Genomic DNA, 18,781 nt, shown 5'->3' with positions numbered 1-18,781 from the left:
TTGTGTTGTGTTGTGCTGTGTTGTGTTGTGCTGTGTTGTGCTGTGTTGTGTTGTGCTGTGTTGTGTTGTGTTGTGCTGTGTTGTGCTGTGTTGTGTTGTGTTGTGCTGTGTTGTGTTGTGCTGTGTTGTGTTGTGCTGTGTTGTGTTGTGTTGTGCTGTGTTGTGCTGTGTTGTGTTGTGTTGTGTTGTGCTGTGTTGTGTTGTGCTGTGTTGTGTTGTGCTGTGTTGTGCTGTGTTGTGTTGTGTTGTGTTGTGTTGTGCTGTGTTGTGTTGTGTTGTGCTGTGTTGTGTTGTGCTGTGTTGTGCTGTGTTGTGTTGTGTTGTGCTGTGTTGTGCTGTGCTGTGTTGTGTTGTGTTGTGTTGTGCTGTGCTGTGTTGTGTTGTGCTGTGTTGTGCTGTGTTGTTTTGTGTTGTGCTGTGTTGTGTTGTGCTGTGTTGTGCTGTGTTGTGTTGTGTTGTGCTGTGTTGTGTTGTGCTGTGTTGTGCTGTGCTGTGTTGTGTTGTGTTGTGTTGTGCTGTGCTGTGTTGTGTTGTGCTGTGTTGTGCTGTGTTGTTTTGTGTTGTGCTGTGTTGTGTTGTGCTGTGTTGTGTTGTGCTGTGCTGTGTTGTGTTGTGTTGTGCTGTGTTGTGCTGTGTTGTGCTGTGTTGTGTTGTGCTGTGTTGTGTTGTGTTGTGCTGTGTTGTGCTGTGCTGTGTTGTGTTGTGCTGTGGTGTGTTGTGCTGTGCTGTGCTGTGTTGTGTTGTGCTGTGTTGTGTTGTGTTGTGCTGTGTTGTGCTGTGTTGTGTTGTGTTGTGCTGTGTTGTGTTGTGCTGTGCTGTGTTGTGTTGTGCTGTGTTGTGTTGTGCTGTGTTGTGCTGTGTTGTGTTGTGCTGTGTTGTGCTGTGTTGTGTTGTGTTGTGTTGTGTTGTGCTGTGTTGTGCTGTGTTGTGTTGTGTTGTGCTGTGTTGTGTTGTGCTGTGCTGTGTTGTGTTGTGCTGTGTTGTGTTGTGCTGTGCTGTGTTGTGCTGTGCTGTGTTGTGTTGTGTTGTGCTGTGTTGTGTTGTGATGTGTTGTGCTGTGTTGTGTTGTGCTGTGTTGTGCTGTGTTGTGTTGTGCTGTGTTGTGTTGTGATGTGTTGTGCTGTGTTGTGTTGTGCTGTGTTGTGATGTGTTGTGCTGTGTTGTGTTGTGTTGTGTTGTGCTGTGTTGTGTTGTGCTGTGTTGTGTTGTGCTGTGTTGTGTTGTGCTGTGTTGTGTTGTGCTGTGCTGTGTTGTGTTGTGCTGTGCTGTGTTGTGTTGTGCTGTGTTGTGCTGTGTTGTGCTGTGTTGTGTTGTGCTGTGTTGTGCTGTGTTGTGTTGTGTTGTGTTGTGTTGTGCTGTGTTGTGCTGTGTTGTGTTGTGCTGTGTTGTGTTGTGCTGTGCTGTGTTGTGTTGTGCTGTGCTGTGTTGTGTTGTGCTGTGTTGTGCTGTGTTGTGCTGTGTTGTGTTGTGCTGTGTTGTGTTGTGCTGTGCTGTGTTGTGTTGTGTTGTGCTGTGTTGTGTTGTGCTGTGTTGTGTTGTGCTGTGCTGTGTTGTGTTGTGCTGTGTTGTGCTGTGTTGTGTTGTGTTGTGCTGTGTTGTGTTGTGCTGTGTTGTGTTGTGCTGTGTTGTGTTGTGCTGTGTTGTGCTGTGTTGTGTTGTGCTGTGCTGTGTTGTGTTGTGCTGTGTTGTGTTGTGCTGTGTTGTGTTGTGCTGTGTTGTGTTGTGTTGTGTTGTGCTGTGTTGTGTTGTGCTGTGTTGTGCTGTGTTGTGTTGTGCTGTGTTGTGTTGTGTTGTGCTGTGTTGTGCTGTGTTGTGTTGTGTTGTGTTGTGCTGTGTTGTGTTGTGCTGTGTTGTGTTGTGTTGTGTTGTGTTGTGCTGTGTTGTGTTGTGCTGTGTTGTGCTGTGTTGTGTTGTGTTGTGTTGTGTTGTGCTGTGTTGTGTTGTGTTGTGCTGTGTTGTGTTGTGTTGTGCTGTGTTGTGTTGTGTTGTGTTGTGCTGTGTTGTGTTGTGCTGTGTTGTGCTGTGTTGTGTTGTGTTGTGCTGTGTTGTGCTGTGCTGTGTTGTGTTGTGTTGTGCTGTGTTGTGTTGTGCTGTGTTGTGCTGTGTTGTGTTGTGCTGTGTTGTGTTGTGTTGTGCTGTGTTGTGCTGTGTTGTGTTGTGTTGTGCTGTGTTGTGTTGTGCTGTGTTGTGTTGTGCTGTGTTGTGTTGTGTTGTGCTGTGTTGTGCTGTGTTGTGTTGTGTTGTGTTGTGCTGTGTTGTGTTGTGCTGTGTTGTGTTGTGCTGTGTTGTGCTGTGTTGTGTTGTGTTGTGTTGTGCTGTGTTGTGTTGTGTTGTGCTGTGTTGTGTTGTGCTGTGTTGTGCTGTGTTGTGTTGTGTTGTGCTGTGTTGTGCTGTGCTGTGTTGTGTTGTGTTGTGTTGTGCTGTGCTGTGTTGTGTTGTGCTGTGTTGTGCTGTGTTGTTTTGTGTTGTGCTGTGTTGTGTTGTGCTGTGTTGTGCTGTGTTGTGTTGTGTTGTGCTGTGTTGTGTTGTGCTGTGTTGTGCTGTGCTGTGTTGTGTTGTGTTGTGTTGTGCTGTGCTGTGTTGTGTTGTGCTGTGTTGTGCTGTGTTGTTTTGTGTTGTGCTGTGTTGTGTTGTGCTGTGTTGTGTTGTGCTGTGCTGTGTTGTGTTGTGTTGTGCTGTGTTGTGCTGTGTTGTGCTGTGTTGTGTTGTGCTGTGTTGTGTTGTGTTGTGCTGTGTTGTGCTGTGCTGTGTTGTGTTGTGCTGTGGTGTGTTGTGCTGTGTTGTGCTGTGTTGTGTTGTGCTGTGTTGTGTTGTGTTGTGTTGTGCTGTGTTGTGCTGTGTTGTGTTGTGTTGTGCTGTGTTGTGTTGTGCTGTGCTGTGTTGTGTTGTGCTGTGTTGTGTTGTGCTGTGTTGTGCTGTGTTGTGTTGTGCTGTGTTGTGCTGTGTTGTGTTGTGTTGTGTTGTGCTGTGTTGTGCTGTGTTGTGTTGTGTTGTGCTGTGTTGTGTTGTGCTGTGTTGTGTTGTGCTGTGCTGTGTTGTGCTGTGCTGTGTTGTGTTGTGTTGTGCTGTGTTGTGTTGTGATGTGTTGTGCTGTGTTGTGTTGTGCTGTGTTGTGCTGTGTTGTGTTGTGCTGTGTTGTGTTGTGATGTGTTGTGCTGTGTTGTGTTGTGCTGTGTTGTGATGTGTTGTGCTGTGTTGTGTTGTGTTGTGTTGTGCTGTGTTGTGTTGTGCTGTGTTGTGTTGTGCTGTGTTGTGTTGTGCTGTGTTGTGTTGTGCTGTGCTGTGTTGTGTTGTGCTGTGCTGTGTTGTGTTGTGCTGTGTTGTGCTGTGTTGTGCTGTGTTGTATTGTGCTGTGTTGTGCTGTGTTGTGTTGTGTTGTGTTGTGTTGTGCTGTGTTGTGCTGTGTTGTGTTGTGCTGTGTTGTGTTGTGCTGTGCTGTGTTGTGTTGTGCTGTGCTGTGTTGTGTTGTGCTGTGTTGTGCTGTGTTGTGTTGTGCTGTGTTGTGTTGTGCTGTGCTGTGTTGTGTTGTGCTGTGCTGTGTTGTGTTGTGCTGTGTTGTGTTGTGCTGTGTTGTGTTGTGTTGTGTTGTGCTGTGTTGTGCTGTGTTGTGCTGTGTTGTGCTGTGCTGTGTTGTGTTGTGTTGTGCGGACAGACAGGACTTACATTTATTTCACCCATTGCTTTCACTTGAGATAAGCGGCATCGGATGTTTATAGCAGCTACTTGTCTCTTCCTTTCTCTGAAAGAAACAGGAACTGATGATTGTTGCCTTTAAATCGGTGAGATATAAAGATGAGTATAAAAACTACATAAGATTACTGCCTATTAGATACCTGGATGGACAGAAGCCCCTATTCCTAGCAAGTCGATGGCCTGTCAGCTCATAATCATGGCGTCCTGCAGAAGGCTGGGTGATGGGTTTGTGAGATGATAGATTGTAGCCTGGAGCGAGACGCACTCTTATATTAATATCATTATTATCAGGAATCTAGGTACAGAAAGTCATATAGATGTGATGAGATAAGACCTGGTTTCTACCAGCGCCCTCTGACAGGGAGACATTATCTATGAGCGGGGACGAAGAAGAATTATATATGTATCACTAGGAAAGATAAGGAGGGAAACTTAAAGAAATCTCTGCAATTATTAGAATTTTTATCATTCTTATTTCTGTAACTAGAAAGATATGGTTTTATTGAATAATGGATGTATACAGTGTATATACAGTACATACATACACATGTACATATCACACAATAAACACATACAGTTCATACATACATACAATATACAGAAACATTCACACATATAGTACAGTATACATACATATGTATTTGGAACAAAGTGCATACAAATATGTATACAGTACAAGTTCAGTACAGTACACACATGTATATACAGTACAATACATACATTCAGAACAGTACACACAAATACAAATGTATATACAATGCAGTACACACATATATATGTATATACATTTCAATACATACAATTTTATACAGTACACATATTCAGTACAATACACACATTCAGTACAGTGCACACATACAAATGTACATACAGTACAGAACACACAAATATGCATATACACTACAGTACATACAATTATACACAGTACACACATTCAGATCAGTATACAAACATCTGTATATATAGTACAGTATACACATATAGTACACACATACATAAGTACATATACAGTATAGTACACACATACAGTACACAAATACATACGTACATACAGTACAATACACAGACATAGGTATATACAATACACACATGTATACTGTATAATACATACATGCACATTCAAAGTAAATATAGCACACACATTTTGGACAGTACACACATGCACATTCACATGTATATACAGTACATACAAATACAAATTTGCTTACAGTACAATACAAACATGCAGTACAAAGCGCACACATTCATTTGTTTCATTCATTCCTTCATGTTTAATTCATACATATAGTACAGTACACACATACTGTACACAGAATACACATACATATATATACAGCACACACATCCATATACATACAGTACACACAAACATCCATATATACAGTACACAAATATGCATTCATATATGTAGACAGTACACACATGCACAAACACACACACACACATATATATATACACATTTACACATCTATATGTACAGGAACGAAACACATATCCATTTTTATACAATACACACACACACATGCACACTCACACATGCACACTCACACATGCACACTCCCACATGCACACTCACACATGCACACTCACACATGCACACTCACACATGCACACTCACATACACACACATATATATACATTTACACGCAAACATGAATGTGAGTACAAATAGAAACAGATAAAAGCATACATACAGAAATGCTAACTCCTACAACCACATACCGTACAGACATACACAGACATAAACTCCAAGCAAACATTACTGCTATGCACATATATTCACGCCCCGTACTACAAAATCACTCTTGCATACAAAATTACATATCTACTTGCATCTGATAATCCAGACAATCTGATAGTCTAGAATTTCTTTCCAGCACAGAACATAACCATAATCTTACATTGTATAAAACCAAAACCAGACTGAGCAGAGAGATCGAATCATATAACAATTACACAAGACAATGGTGGTTCTGTGGGTGCCGGGACAGCTAACATCTGACACATATACAGGTGCATCTCACTAAATTAGAATATCATCAAAAAGTTCATTTATTTCAGTTCTTCAATACAAAAAGTGAAGCTCATATATTATATAGAGTCATTACACACAGAGGGATCTATTATATAGAGTCATTACACACAGAGTGATCTATTATATAGAGTCATTACACACAGAGCGATCTATTTCAAGTGTTTATTTCTGTTAATGTTGATGATTATGGCTTACAGCCAATGACAACACAAAAGTCATTATCTCAGTAAATTAGAATACTTTATAACAACAGCTTGAAAAATGTTTTTAAAATCCGAAATGTTCCCCTACTGAAATGTATGTTCAGTAAATGCCCTCAATACTTGGTCGGGGATCCTTTTGCATCAATTACTGCATCAATGCGGCAATGTGGCATGGAGGCGATCAGCCTGTGGCCCTGCTGAGGTGTTATGGAAGCCCAGGTGGCTTTGATAGCAGCCTTCAGCTCATCTGCATTGTTGGGTCTGGTGTCTCTCATCTTCCTCTTGACAATACCCCATAGATTCTCTATAATAGATTCTCTGCTGCCACTCAAGCACAGTGATACTGTTGTGTGTAAACCAGGTATTGGTATTTTTGGTAGTGTGGACAGGGGCCAAGTCCTGCTGGAGAAGGACATTTCCATCTCCAAAAAGCTTGTCGGCAGAGGGAAGCATGAAGTGCTCTAAAATGTCCTGGTAGATGGCTGCGCTGACTTTGGTCTTGATAAAACACAGTGGACCAACACCTGCAGATGACATGGCTCCTCAAACCATCACTGATTGTGGAAACTTCACACTAGACTCAAGCAGCTTCGATTGTGGCCCCTCCACTCTTCCTCCAGACTCTGGGACCTTGTGGAGATTGTCAATGACTGCCTTCTGGACATCTGTCAAGTCAGCAGTCTCCCCCAAGATTGTGGAGCCTACTGAAACAGACTAAGGGACCTTTTAAAACAGTTAGTAAGCCTTTGCAGGTGTTTTTGTTAATTATTCTAATTTACTGAGATAATGACTTTTGTGTTCTCATTGGCTGTAAGCCATAATCATCAACATTAACAGAAATAAACACTTGAAATAGATCACTCTGTGTGTAATAATATATGAGCTTCACTTTTTGTATTAAACAACTGAAGTAAATTAACTTTTTGACGATATTGATGATATTCTAATTTAGTGAGATGCACCTGTGTGTATATATATATATATATATATATATATATATATATAGACCATGGTGCCTTGAGGTGAACCATCATGTTCCCTTTCCGGTCCTATCACATTGAGGCCAGCTTCTCCCTGGCCCAGATGAATTATGTCCATGAATAATGAAACACTAAAACAACTAACATGATACTAAAAGACCCCTATAGAGGAGAAACCCACTCATTCCATGATGTCTCAATAATTTGTCTGTCTCCCAATACCTCCATATAATGTGACCACTAACCAGGATATAGCTTGAAAAGGGTAGATTACCAGTGTGCAGTGTACCCCAATGTTCTGCTTCCCTATAGATTTTACATGTTTCCCAATCTGAGCAGAACGTACGAGTGTGAACACCTGACAGTGACTATCCCAAATATCACAGGTGCTGGGGAAGGAATTATAACCCTGGAAAAAAGCCGGTAACTATGGAACGTGTTACTACAAGAAAGGACAAATACAGCTATCAATCATCTGTCTATCTATTATCTATCTTATTTACAGTACAGACCAAAAGTTTGGACACACCTCATTTAAAGATTCTTCTGTATTTTCACGACTATGAAAATTGTACATTCACACTGAAGGCATCAAAACTATGAATTATCACATGTGGAATTATATACTTAACAAAAAAGTGTGAAACAACTGAAAATATGTCTTATATTCTAGGTTCTTCAAAGTAGCCACCTTTTACTTTGATGACTGCTTTGCACACTCTTGGCATTCTCTTGATGAGCTTCAAGAGGTAGTCACCGGAAATGGTTTTCACTTCACAGGTGCACCCTGTCAGGTTTAATAAGTGGGATTTCTTGCCTTATAAATGGGGTTGGGACCATCAGTTGTGTTGTGCAGAAGTCTGGTGGATACACAGTAGATAGTCCTACTGAATAGACTGTTAGAATTTGTATTATGGCAATAAAAAAGCAGCTAAGTAAAGAAAAACGAGTGGCCATGATTGCTTTAAGAAATGAAGGTCAGTCAGTGCGAAAAATTGGGAAAACTTTGAAAGTGTCCCCAAGTGCAGTTGCAAAAACCATCAAGTGCTACAAAGAAACTGGCACACATGAGGACCGCCCCAGGAAAGGAAGACCAAGAGTCACCTCTGCTTCTGAGGATAAGTTTATCCGAGTCACCAGCCTCAGAAATCGCAGGTTAACAGAAGCTCAGATTCGAAACCAGGTCAATGCCACACAGAGTTTTAGCAGCAGACACATCTCTACAACAACTGTTAAGAGGAGACTTTGTGCAGCAGGCCTTCATGGTAAAATAGCTGCTAGGAAACCACTGCTAAGGACAGGCAACAAGCAGAAGAGACTTGTTTGGGCTAAAGAACACAAGGAATGGACATTAGACCAGTAGAAATCTGTGCTTTGGTCTGATGAGTCCAAATTTGAGATCTTTGGTTCCAACCACCGTGTCTTTGTGCGACGCAGAAAAGGTGAACGGATGGACTCTACATGCCTGGTTCCCACCGTGAAGCATGGAGGAGGAGGTGTGATGGTGTGTGGGTGCTTTGCTGGTGACACTGTTGGAGATTTATTCAAAATTGAAGGCATACTGAACCAGCATGGCTACCACAGCATCTTGCAGCGGCATGCTATTCCATCCGGTTTGCATTTAGTTGGACCATCATTTATTTTTCAACAGGACGAAGACCCCAAACACACCTCCAGGCTGTGTAAGGGCTATTTCACCAAGAAGGAGATTGATGGGGTGCTACGTCAGATGAACTGACCTCCACAGTCACCAGACCTGAACCCAATAGAGATGGTTTGGGGTGAGCTGGACCGCAGAGTGAAGGAAAAAGGGCCAACAAGTGCTAAGCATCTCTGGGAACTCCTTCAAGATTGTTGGAAGACCATTTCCGGTGACTACCTCTTGAAGCTCATCAAGAGAATGCCAAGAGTGTGCAAAGCAGTCATCAAAGCAAAAGGTGGCTACTTTGAAGAACCTGGAATATAAGACATATTTTCAGTTGTTTCACACTTTTTTGTTAAGTATATAATTCCACATGTGTTAATTCATAGTTTTGATGCCTTCAGTGTGAATGTACAATTTTCATAGTCATGAAAATACAGAAAAATCTTTAAATGAGAAGGTGTGTCCAAACTTTTGGTCTGTACTGTACGTCATGTCTATCTCTCTCTTCCTCAATCTCTTTATCTCTCTCTATCTTTCTCTCTATTTGTCTCTATCTTTCTTTCTCTCTATTTGTCTTTCTTTCTCTCTATCTCTATCTATCTATATCTCTCTTTCTCTACCTTTATCTATCTCTCTATCTCTTTATATATATATATATATATATATATATAATCTTTATATATCTCTATATATCTCTACCTTTCTCTATCTCTCTTTCTCTCTGTTTCTCTCTCTATCTCTCTTTCTTTCTCTATCTCTCTCTTTCTGTCTCTCTCTCTTTATCTCTCTTTCTCTATCGCTCTTTATCTCTCTGTTTCTCTCTCTATCTCTCTGTCTCTCTCTTTATCTCTTTCTCTATCTCTCTGTCTCTCTCTATGTCTCTCTGTCTCTCTCTTTATCTCTCTTTCTCTATCGCTCTTTATCTCTCTGTTTCTCTCTCTCTATCTCTCTGTCTCTCTCTCTCTCTTTATCTCTTTCTCTATCTCTCTTTATCTCTCTTTCTCTATCTCTCTATCTCTCTCTCTCTGTCTCTCTATCTCTCTCTTTCTCTCTCTTTATCTCTCTCTCTTTATCTCTCTCCTTATCTCTCTTTCTCTTCATCCCTCTCTCTCTCTTTATCTCTCTTTATCTCTCTCTCTCTTTATCTCTTTCTCTCTCTCTCTTTATCTCTCTCTCTGTCTCTCTCTCTTTATCTCTTTCTCTATCTCTCTCTTTATCTCCCTTTCTCTATCTCTCTGTCTCTCTCTCTCTATGTCTCTCTGTCTCTCTCTATCTCTCTCTTTCTCTATCTCTCTCTTTATCTCTCTCTCTCTGTCTCTCTTTCTCTCTCTTTATCTCTCTTTCTCTATCTCTCTCTTTCTCTCTCTTTATCTCTCTCTTTATCTCTCTCCTTATCTCTCTTTCTCTATCTCTCTCTTCATCCCTCTCTCTCTCTTTATCTCTCTTTATCTCTCTCTCTCTTTATCTCTTTCTCTATCTCTCTCTTTATCTCTCTTTCTCTCTCTTTATCGTTCTCTCTCTTTATCTCTCTCTTTATCTCTCTGTCTCTCTCTTTATCTCTCTCTGTCTCTCTCTCTTTACCTCTCTCTCTTTATCTCTCTCTTTATCTCTCTCTTTATCTCTCTCTATCTCTCTATTTATCTCTTTCTTTCTCTCTTTCTCTCTCTTTCTCTATCTCTCTATTTATCTTTCTTTCTCTTTCTCTCTCTTTCTCTCTCTTTCTCTATCTCTTTCTCTTAATCTCTTTATCTCTCTTTGTCTCTTTATCTCTCTCTTTCTCTCTCTCTTTCTCTCTCTTTCTCTATCTCTCTTTCTTTCTCTCTTTATCTCTCTCTCTATCTCTCTATCTCTTTATCTCTCTCTTTCTCTCTCTCTTTCTCTATCTCTCTCTTTATCTCTTTCTTTCTCTCTCTCTATCCGTGCCTTTATCCTGTGCCCCCGCCTCTCCCCCATAGTCCTGCGCTGCTCACATATATATTCTCTATACATACACAGCCACATACAGCAGACGCATCAGGTTGATCGGATTATATCAAAGACAAAAGTGAAAATTGCAACAATTTCATGCCATTTTAATGTGTATTTCAGCCCTAATAAATCTTGCTGCCTCCAGTGGGGTCTCTCGGGGGCTTCACTCTTGTAGGAGAGGTTTTTGATACCATGGCTAGCCACATCCCCAGAGGGAGCATTAATCACTGCGGCCATGTCACGGACATCCATCCCTCTCTGACCAAAAACCCCTGATACTTAAGGCGCATAATGAAGCCTCTCTCTCCATGTGGAGACCACGGGCGCCTCAGCGCAGCTCCTCTCCTCATCAGAGATTTCCATGCTGCTCTCCTGGATCAGGAGCTGTCACTTCTTACAATGTTGCAATTTTACATAATTTTCTTTTCTGTTCTTGCACATTAGGGAAATAGAATCAATTCTGTCTCAGTTCATTTGTGGGGAGGGAGGAAGAGAGGGAGGAGGAGGAAGGGCACAGACAGTCCTGGCATCATCATCATCATCATCATCATCATCATCATCATCATCTGGCTGATTTCATACCAGAGCAAGAAAAACCAGGCTGCAGCTCGCTGTAGATGGCAGTGCGCCCCCAGAAATGCACCGAGCGCTCTGCCATCAGCCGGATCCTGCCACCTCCTGCACTCTGATCTCCAGCAGCCCCCTATGGCTCCTACCTCATGCTGAGACTGCTAGTTCTCCAGTGGTGAATCTATTATCTATTTATTCCATATATATCTATCATTTATCATCTCCATGGATTATTCAGTAACAAAGTCAGCAGACTATGGAATAAACATTTAAGGACTGTATTAAAGGTATCAGTTCTATCTACATGTCCATTTATCTTTTATCGTTTAATCATTGTAATCAATAAATTCAGTACCAAGTTCAGCACCTATGGATTAAACATATAAGGACCATATTAGAGGTATATATAGTCTATCTGTCATCTATCTATCTATTATCTATCGTCTATCATCTATCTATTATCTATATATTATATATCGTCTATCTATTATCCATCTATCTTTCTATTATCTATCTATCATCTATCTATTATCGACCATCTATTATCTATCTATCTATCTTTCATCTATCTATTATCTATCTATCTATTATCTATCTATTATCTATCTATCTATTATCTATCTATTATCTATCTATCTATTATCTATCTATTGTCTATCATCTATCTATTATCTATCTATCTATTTACATGTCCATTTGCATAGTCTAAGTACCAAAGTCAGTAGTAAAGTCTATGGAAAAACACATAAGGACCACATTAATAGCATAATTTATCAATATATCTATATATTATATTTATCTATCTTTTATCATCCCAATAAATCATTCAGTACAAAGGTCAGAACCTGGATTAAACATTTAAAATCATATTAAAGGTATATATAATCTACCTATCTCTCTATCATTTATCTATCTATCTCTTATCTATCAATCTATTATCTATCATCTATCTATTATCTATCTATTATCTATTAATGATCTAAATATTATCTATCTATCTATTATCTATCTATCTATCTATTATCTATCTATTATCTATCTATCATCTATCTATCTATCATCTATCTATCTATCTATTATCTATCTATCTATCTATCTATCATCTATCTATCATCTATCTATTATCTATCTATCTATCTATCATCTATCTATCTATCATCTATCTATCTATCTATCTATTATCTATCTATCTATCTATTATCTATCTATCTATCTATCTATCATCTATCTATCTATCATCTATCTATTATCTATCTATCTATCTATTATCTATCTATCTATTATCTATCTATCTATCATCTATCTATCTATCTATCATCTATCTATCTATCATCTATCTATTATCTATCTATCATCTATCTATTATCTATCTATCTATCTATCTATCTATCTCTCTATCATCTATCTATCTATTATCTATCTATCTATCTATCATCTATCTATCATCTATCTATCTATCTATCTATCATCTATCTATTATCTATCTATCTATCTATTATCTATCTATCTATCTATCTATCTATTATCTATCTATTATCTATCTATCTATCTATCATCTATCTATCTATCATCTATCTATTATCTATCTATCTATCTATTATCTATCATCTATCTATTATCTATCTATTATCTATCTATGTCTCTATTATCTATCTATCTATCTATCTATGTCTCTATTATCTATCTATCTATCTATCTATCTATCTATCTATCTCTCTATCAAGCTCCACAGATTATTCAGCACCTATGGATTCAGCACATAAAGCCCAGACAGAATACCTTTGATGACCCCATCTTTGGGGGGATCCATTTCAGAGATCCAATCCCCTTCCCCAATCCAATTATTATCACCTGCAACTTTTATAAAGATCATTGATTTTTTTCCTGCAGCGCCTCTACAGGTGAAAAGAAGAATGACACTGCCCCTATAAAATGTAATACGTATTGGTGGTCCCTTTCCTCTATCCCTAAATTCCTTCATTAGAAATCCGAGCCCAACACACAACCACAATTATAGACATTTCCGAATTCTACACATTTGTTTTATATATATATATATATACATATATATTTTTAAATGAGATTAAATCTATTTTTTTTGTCATTCGGATAATTTATTACTAGAAATATCTAACACGATGACAGGAAGAACAATTGTGATATTCCGCGGAGACTGAGTGGCAGACCACTGGTGGATGTGAAATGGAGCAGGGGGCGGATTAACCCCTTCTAGTCATGGGTCACCGAAACACAGCAGAACCGCGCTGCGCATGTGACACATTAACCCCTCCCTTTCCCGGTGCCGCAACAGATTGTTTTACAAAACTGTATCCCTATCCTTTCTTGATAAATGAGAATTAGTAAGAATGATTTTTTTTTTTTTTTTTTTTCCTCCTTGGTTGGGTCATTAATTCATTTCTGGTCATTTGCATGCTGGAAATATCCTTGGAAATCAACTGCGGTGGACGTACTGTGTGTTTAGAGAGACGGAAAGTCCACCTAAGGCAATCAGCTCGCTTTATGTATTATATTTGGACTTGATTCTGTTGCCATAGGAACATAGAAATTAAAGGAAGAGCTTTGATTTATACGGCGATGATGCTCTTTTTTTTTTTTTTTTTTACTAGCCAATCTATATAATAGGTCTACAGTATATGGTGTGATGGGTTAGATATACATGGGTAACCTTCTGCATTGAAATTAGACTCAAACATTCCCATCACCTTTCTTTATTCTAAGGAAAAAGTCAATAGGATGAGCTGTGAATTGCTGCATTAGTCACCGACTACTACTCCCAACATCACCTGTTCATTGTAAAACTCATTTTATTCCTCCAAAAAAAGCAGCCAGCAGCATAAGTCTCATGTGTGGGACCCAATAATAGATATGTATCATCCATGCAGGGAGTGATGGATCTGATTTATCCACATGTGGAATCTCATCATCTCCCAAAATATCCCTCTACAAACCCCCTTTTGCTTAAAATCCTGTAAAACTGATCTCCCCATCAATAGGAAAGACGAGTCCTCCGCAACCATCACATCCCACAAACACTGCCATAGATGTAGCAGAGCCGAAACTGTTGCAAAGGCTCCATCAATAAGTTCACCATGGATAAACCATCACATCACTAAGAGAATTTCTTTCTTTTTTTTTTTGTTTTTGCTACAATGAAAACATAAATTGAACCTACATTTCAACAGGTGAGAACTGGATGTTCCCCCAGCTCTTGCCATCAGAGACCCCATCCAGATCTGCAGTGCTGACCTGACCAGCTGCATTGGAAATAATATACAGATCAGCCATTAAGGGCGATCAATCATCGATCCATCTATGGCTAAATCTAGGCTGTTTAATTTTTTTTTTTGCTGGATCACCATAACTGCAGATATAGTTGGGAAGAGGTAGAAAGAAAGAGGAGATAATTTCTGCCACTGATTTAGCCGACACCACTCTTGCAAATATTGTAAATGCTATTTTATTTTTTTATTTTATTTTTTTTTGTGTCTCCTTTTTTTTTTTTTCTTTTAAACATGGTAGTTTCCAAAAAAAAAAAAAAAAAAAAAAGAAATCCACGGTGGTACCTCTTTTTTTTTTTTTTTTTTTTTACACTCTCCTGAATATAGACAAATCATCTTCTGTACCAGCGGAATATTTTTTTGTTTACGTTTCGTTGTTTTGTTTGTTTACATCTCATTGTCCTGAAAAGGTTTTAAGACACAATAAAGCTAAAATGTCAAGTCTTTTTTTTTTCCCAATAGATCCCTCATGGTGCCAGTCAGGGAGTGTTATCAGAACAAAAAAAAAAATAATAATAATAATAAAAAAAAAAAAAAAGCACAAGGATTCATCCAGCTGGTTGTCATTGTTATTTGGTTACACAATGTTTCACAATTAAATTCCCCCAAAGTGAATATTTTTTTTTTTTTTTTTTTTTTTTAATAAGATCACACCTCACACTCCCTGGCGGGCTGCTGGTGGCAGGAACAAGAACCATATTCGTTAATGATGACCAAAGCTCCTTCAATGTGGTTGGGTTTGTAATCAACATAGTATTCCTGGGCAGACATTGTAGCCATTTGATGCATAGTCTGTTTTTGCTTTTGCTTCCTGCGCTGTGTCACAAAGCACTGCCTCAACTGTCTCAGGCTGGCAGGGAAACACTTCCAAGAAACATACAACATCAAAACAACAATGAGGAAGGAGAAAATCAATGCCATAGTCCCTGTGACCACCTTATGGATTTGGACAGTGTTTTCAGGGTGCTCACTGGGCAGGGTGGCCATCAGGTTATCTGTAGTCTTTTCCCCTTCTGTATCCTGTACATCATAGGTGGTGGTGGTGATGGTGGCACTGTTGTTCAAAGCTGTAGAAATGGCATTAGCACTGGTGGGATCTGCTGGGTCCTCACATAGGTGGAAAGCATAGACTGCATCCAGAACATCCTCTCCTTGAGCATACTCAGGGGTGGTACATAGCATGTTGCCATCATACCTACCCTTGAAGTTGTTCAGCCAGGAGGCCAAGGCGCACACATTCCTTCCACAGTCCCAGCTGTTCCCAGCCAGGGTGATGCTGCTGAGAGATCTCCAAGAGTTGAGGATTCTGGAATCAATGTAGGTGAGGCGGTTGGAATCTAGATGGAGGGATTCCAGGTGAGGTACACTTTCAAAAACATGAGGTTCCATGTACTCAATCTCATTGCCAGAGAGATCCATTTTTGTTAATTTCCACACCCAGTCCAAAGAGTTAACGACAATAGTCACTTTATTCTTCCTCATGAAGAGGGAGTGCAAAGAGAGAAGTCTGGGGAAATGGGCTAAATTCACCTTGACCAAGTCATTGTGCTCCAGGTGGAGCTCAGAGAGTTTAAACAAACCTGCAAAAGAGTTTCTGGCCAAGCTCTTCAGCTGATTGTATCCCAAATCTAGGAACTCCAGACTGCGACAGTCCTGGAAGATCCTCACTGGCACAAACTTGATGGCATTGTATCGCAGCTGGAGACTCGTCAGCTTGCGCAACCCATGGAACAGATCCGGTGCCAAGGCTTGGAGGTTATTGTTGGATAGATCCATACTGCGTAAATTTGGCAAGGGTCGGAAGGTGTGGTTGGCCAGATGGGCTATTTTATTAGAGCTGAGGGTGAGTTCTTTGACCCGACGCAGTTTTTGGAAGGCATTGACCTCCACTGTGTCTATGTGGTTGTGATCCAGGTAGAGCCAGGTGAGCTGCATTAACCCTGTGAACTGTCCATCCTGCAGCTCGCTGAGGCTGTTGTAGCGCAGGGACAAGCCCATCACCCCCGACAGATTGCCAGGCAGCTCGGTGACGTTCTGCGACTCGCAGTACAGAAATCTGCCCTCGCAGCGACACACGCGTGGACAGCCACTATTCACCAGGGGAAGCATTTTAATAAATATGCCCAGCGCGCACAGTATTAACCCCGGGGGCTTTCTCAACATCCAGTTTAAACAGAGACCAATGAGAAGGAAATCCATTAGCAAACACGTTTCCAAATTTTCTCCAGAATGTCCATTGAAATCGTTGCCAATGTCTACATCATATTGGAATAAAATACATGTCATAGGTCAGCAGCAGCGGAGACACAGGTAGCAAGATGGGAGCATGCAAGCATTTAAAGTTCACTCAGATAGGTGGGGGGGTTACTGGTGGTCTTTTTCATGTTAATGGAAGAAGAAAAAAAAAAAAAAGAAGGGGGGGTTCATGAAAGAATTGAATTAAAAAAGTCTCTTACCCACCCTTCTTTTCCAGAGAGTGACAAGCTCCATTCAGCTGCTTGCTTTGTGTTTTTTTTTTTGGCTAATTAGATGCAGGTCTCAAAAAAAGGACCCCTCTGTGCTGGGAACACAGCGCTGGCAGCCTTACAATGCCCCCCTTTGCTTGTTTTCAATGAGCTGAAAGGGAGCGAGGGTGGGTAGAGGGGACTGGGGGGTCCGGGTTACCTTTTTTTTTAATTTGGAGATGACTTGTAGGACCTTGAAGGATCTCGGTGGGTTCCCTGCGGTTTAAGATTGTGACATTCTGGAAGGAAGTCCAAACTCTTTGCTAATAAGGACGCCACCACGACATCTGGCGAGCTGCTTAACGTCCATCATCTGATAGATCTATTCAGCAAAAGCAGCCCCCCTAAAGAAAAACAAAACAAAACAAATCCCCTCCAAAGGAAAAAAAAAATCTCTTTCCAAGTCAATAAATGAGCGCAGTCATTGTCTGGTCCTTTTCTGCCTTGTTTTTGTTCTTGTTGCAAAGCTGAAATCCTTCAGGAAGGCAGAGAGAGAGCAGAGGCTCCTTCCTCCAGCTGGAGCAGTCTGTTACCAGCGCAGGCAGAGGCGCCGAGTGCTGTGAGCGAGTCATGATGCTGCCTGCACAGCGCAGACATGGGCAGATGGAAAGGGGAGGGCATTAACCAGCACTGGAGGCAAGCAGCGGAGGCAGAGCGCAGCAGAGGCAGAGCGCAGCAGCAGCAGCAGCAGCAGGGCTGGGGACATGGCCGGCACAGACAGCACTCCTCTGCTGCTCACACACTTCTCCCTTCTCTTCTTCTAGTTTTCTTTCTTTCTTTGCCTGGTGATACTGGATGGTGTGAGCTGCGGATGTGGAGGCTGAGCTGTGTGCAGTGTGTGAATTGCGTGTAGAAGGGGGTGATTGGAGAAACTGTCACCTGTCTGTCATTGGGGATTATTTACTGATCAGCATTTATTATTAATCATAGATGTAAGATTCCCTGCCTCGCCATACACATCATGTACAAGCTTGTCATCTATCATCGATCTATCCATCCATGTAATATATGCATATGTTTTCTTTTTTTCTTTTTCCTTTTTTCTCATAACATGTATATGTATATTTATCTACCTGGCTTTCTAGCTCATGTCTCAAATCTGTCTAATACTTATATGCATACTTTATTTTTTTCTCTTTTTTCGTTTTTTCTCATATCTCTTTTTATATCCATCCATGCACTTCCTTCTTTCCTTGCCTTTCCATACATCTATACATCCATCAACTTTATTTCTTCCCTTCCCATCCTTTCCTCCTTCCTTCCTTCCTTCCCACCCCATTCCATCCATCCCCTTCCTCCTTTCCTGCCTTCCTTCCCTCCCTTCTTCCATCTCTTCCCATCCTTCCCCTTACAATTCATTTCTTTCTTTTTCTTTCCCTTCCCATTTCATTCCTTCTCTTCCCATCCTTCCCTCCTTCCCTCCCTCCTTCCTATCCATCCCCTTCCTTCTTTCTTTCCTTCCTTCCCTTCTCACCCTTTCATCCATACCCTTCTTTATTTCTTTTCTTTCATTCTATCTTTCTTTCTTTCCTTTCCCTCCTTCCTTCTTTCACTTCCCATCTGTCCATCCTCCGATCCTCTATCTATTCCATCCATCTATCCATCCTCTATTCCATCCATCTATCCTTTATCTATTCCATCCATCCATCCATCTATCCATCCATCCATCCACCCACCCACCTATCCACCCATCCATCCATCCACCCACCCATCCATCCTCTAACCATTCATTCATCCATTCATACTTTCCATCCATCCATCCTCTATCTATTCATTCATTTCTTCTGTCCTCTATCTAGTCCATCCATCCATCCTTTATCTATTCCATCCATCCATCCATCCATCCATCCATCACCTATCTATTCATTCATTCATTCCATCCAT

The 18,781-nt window shown here is 40.6% G+C and overlaps 1 protein-coding gene across 1 annotated transcript; it reads right to left on the bottom strand.

Annotated features, from left to right (window-relative positions):
- Positions 1-15,010: 15,010 nt before the first annotated feature.
- On the bottom strand, positions 15,011-17,844 carry LRRTM1 (leucine rich repeat transmembrane neuronal 1). The gene has a single exon (XM_073649184.1). The coding sequence runs from the start codon at positions 16,677-16,679 to the stop codon at positions 15,042-15,044; it is 1,638 nt and encodes a 545-aa protein (XP_073505285.1). The 5' UTR covers positions 16,680-17,844; the 3' UTR covers positions 15,011-15,041.
- Between the last annotated feature and the right edge of the window lie 937 nt (positions 17,845-18,781).

Source organism: Phyllobates terribilis, unplaced genomic scaffold, assembly GCF_046119375.1.
Source record: "Phyllobates terribilis strain yellow unplaced genomic scaffold, ASM4611937v1 Scaffold_1__5_contigs__length_1240528914, whole genome shotgun sequence".
Taxonomy (NCBI): Eukaryota; Metazoa; Chordata; class Amphibia; order Anura; family Dendrobatidae; genus Phyllobates; species Phyllobates terribilis.
Note: the sequence above shows the minus strand (reverse complement) of the source record. Positions and strands in the feature narration are given on the sequence as shown.

Bases quoted from the DNA above. Each gene is read 5' to 3' on its own strand.
- LRRTM1 (XM_073649184.1), bottom strand. From the start codon at position 16,679: ATGACATGTATTTTATTCCAATATGATGTAGACATTGGCAACGATTTC.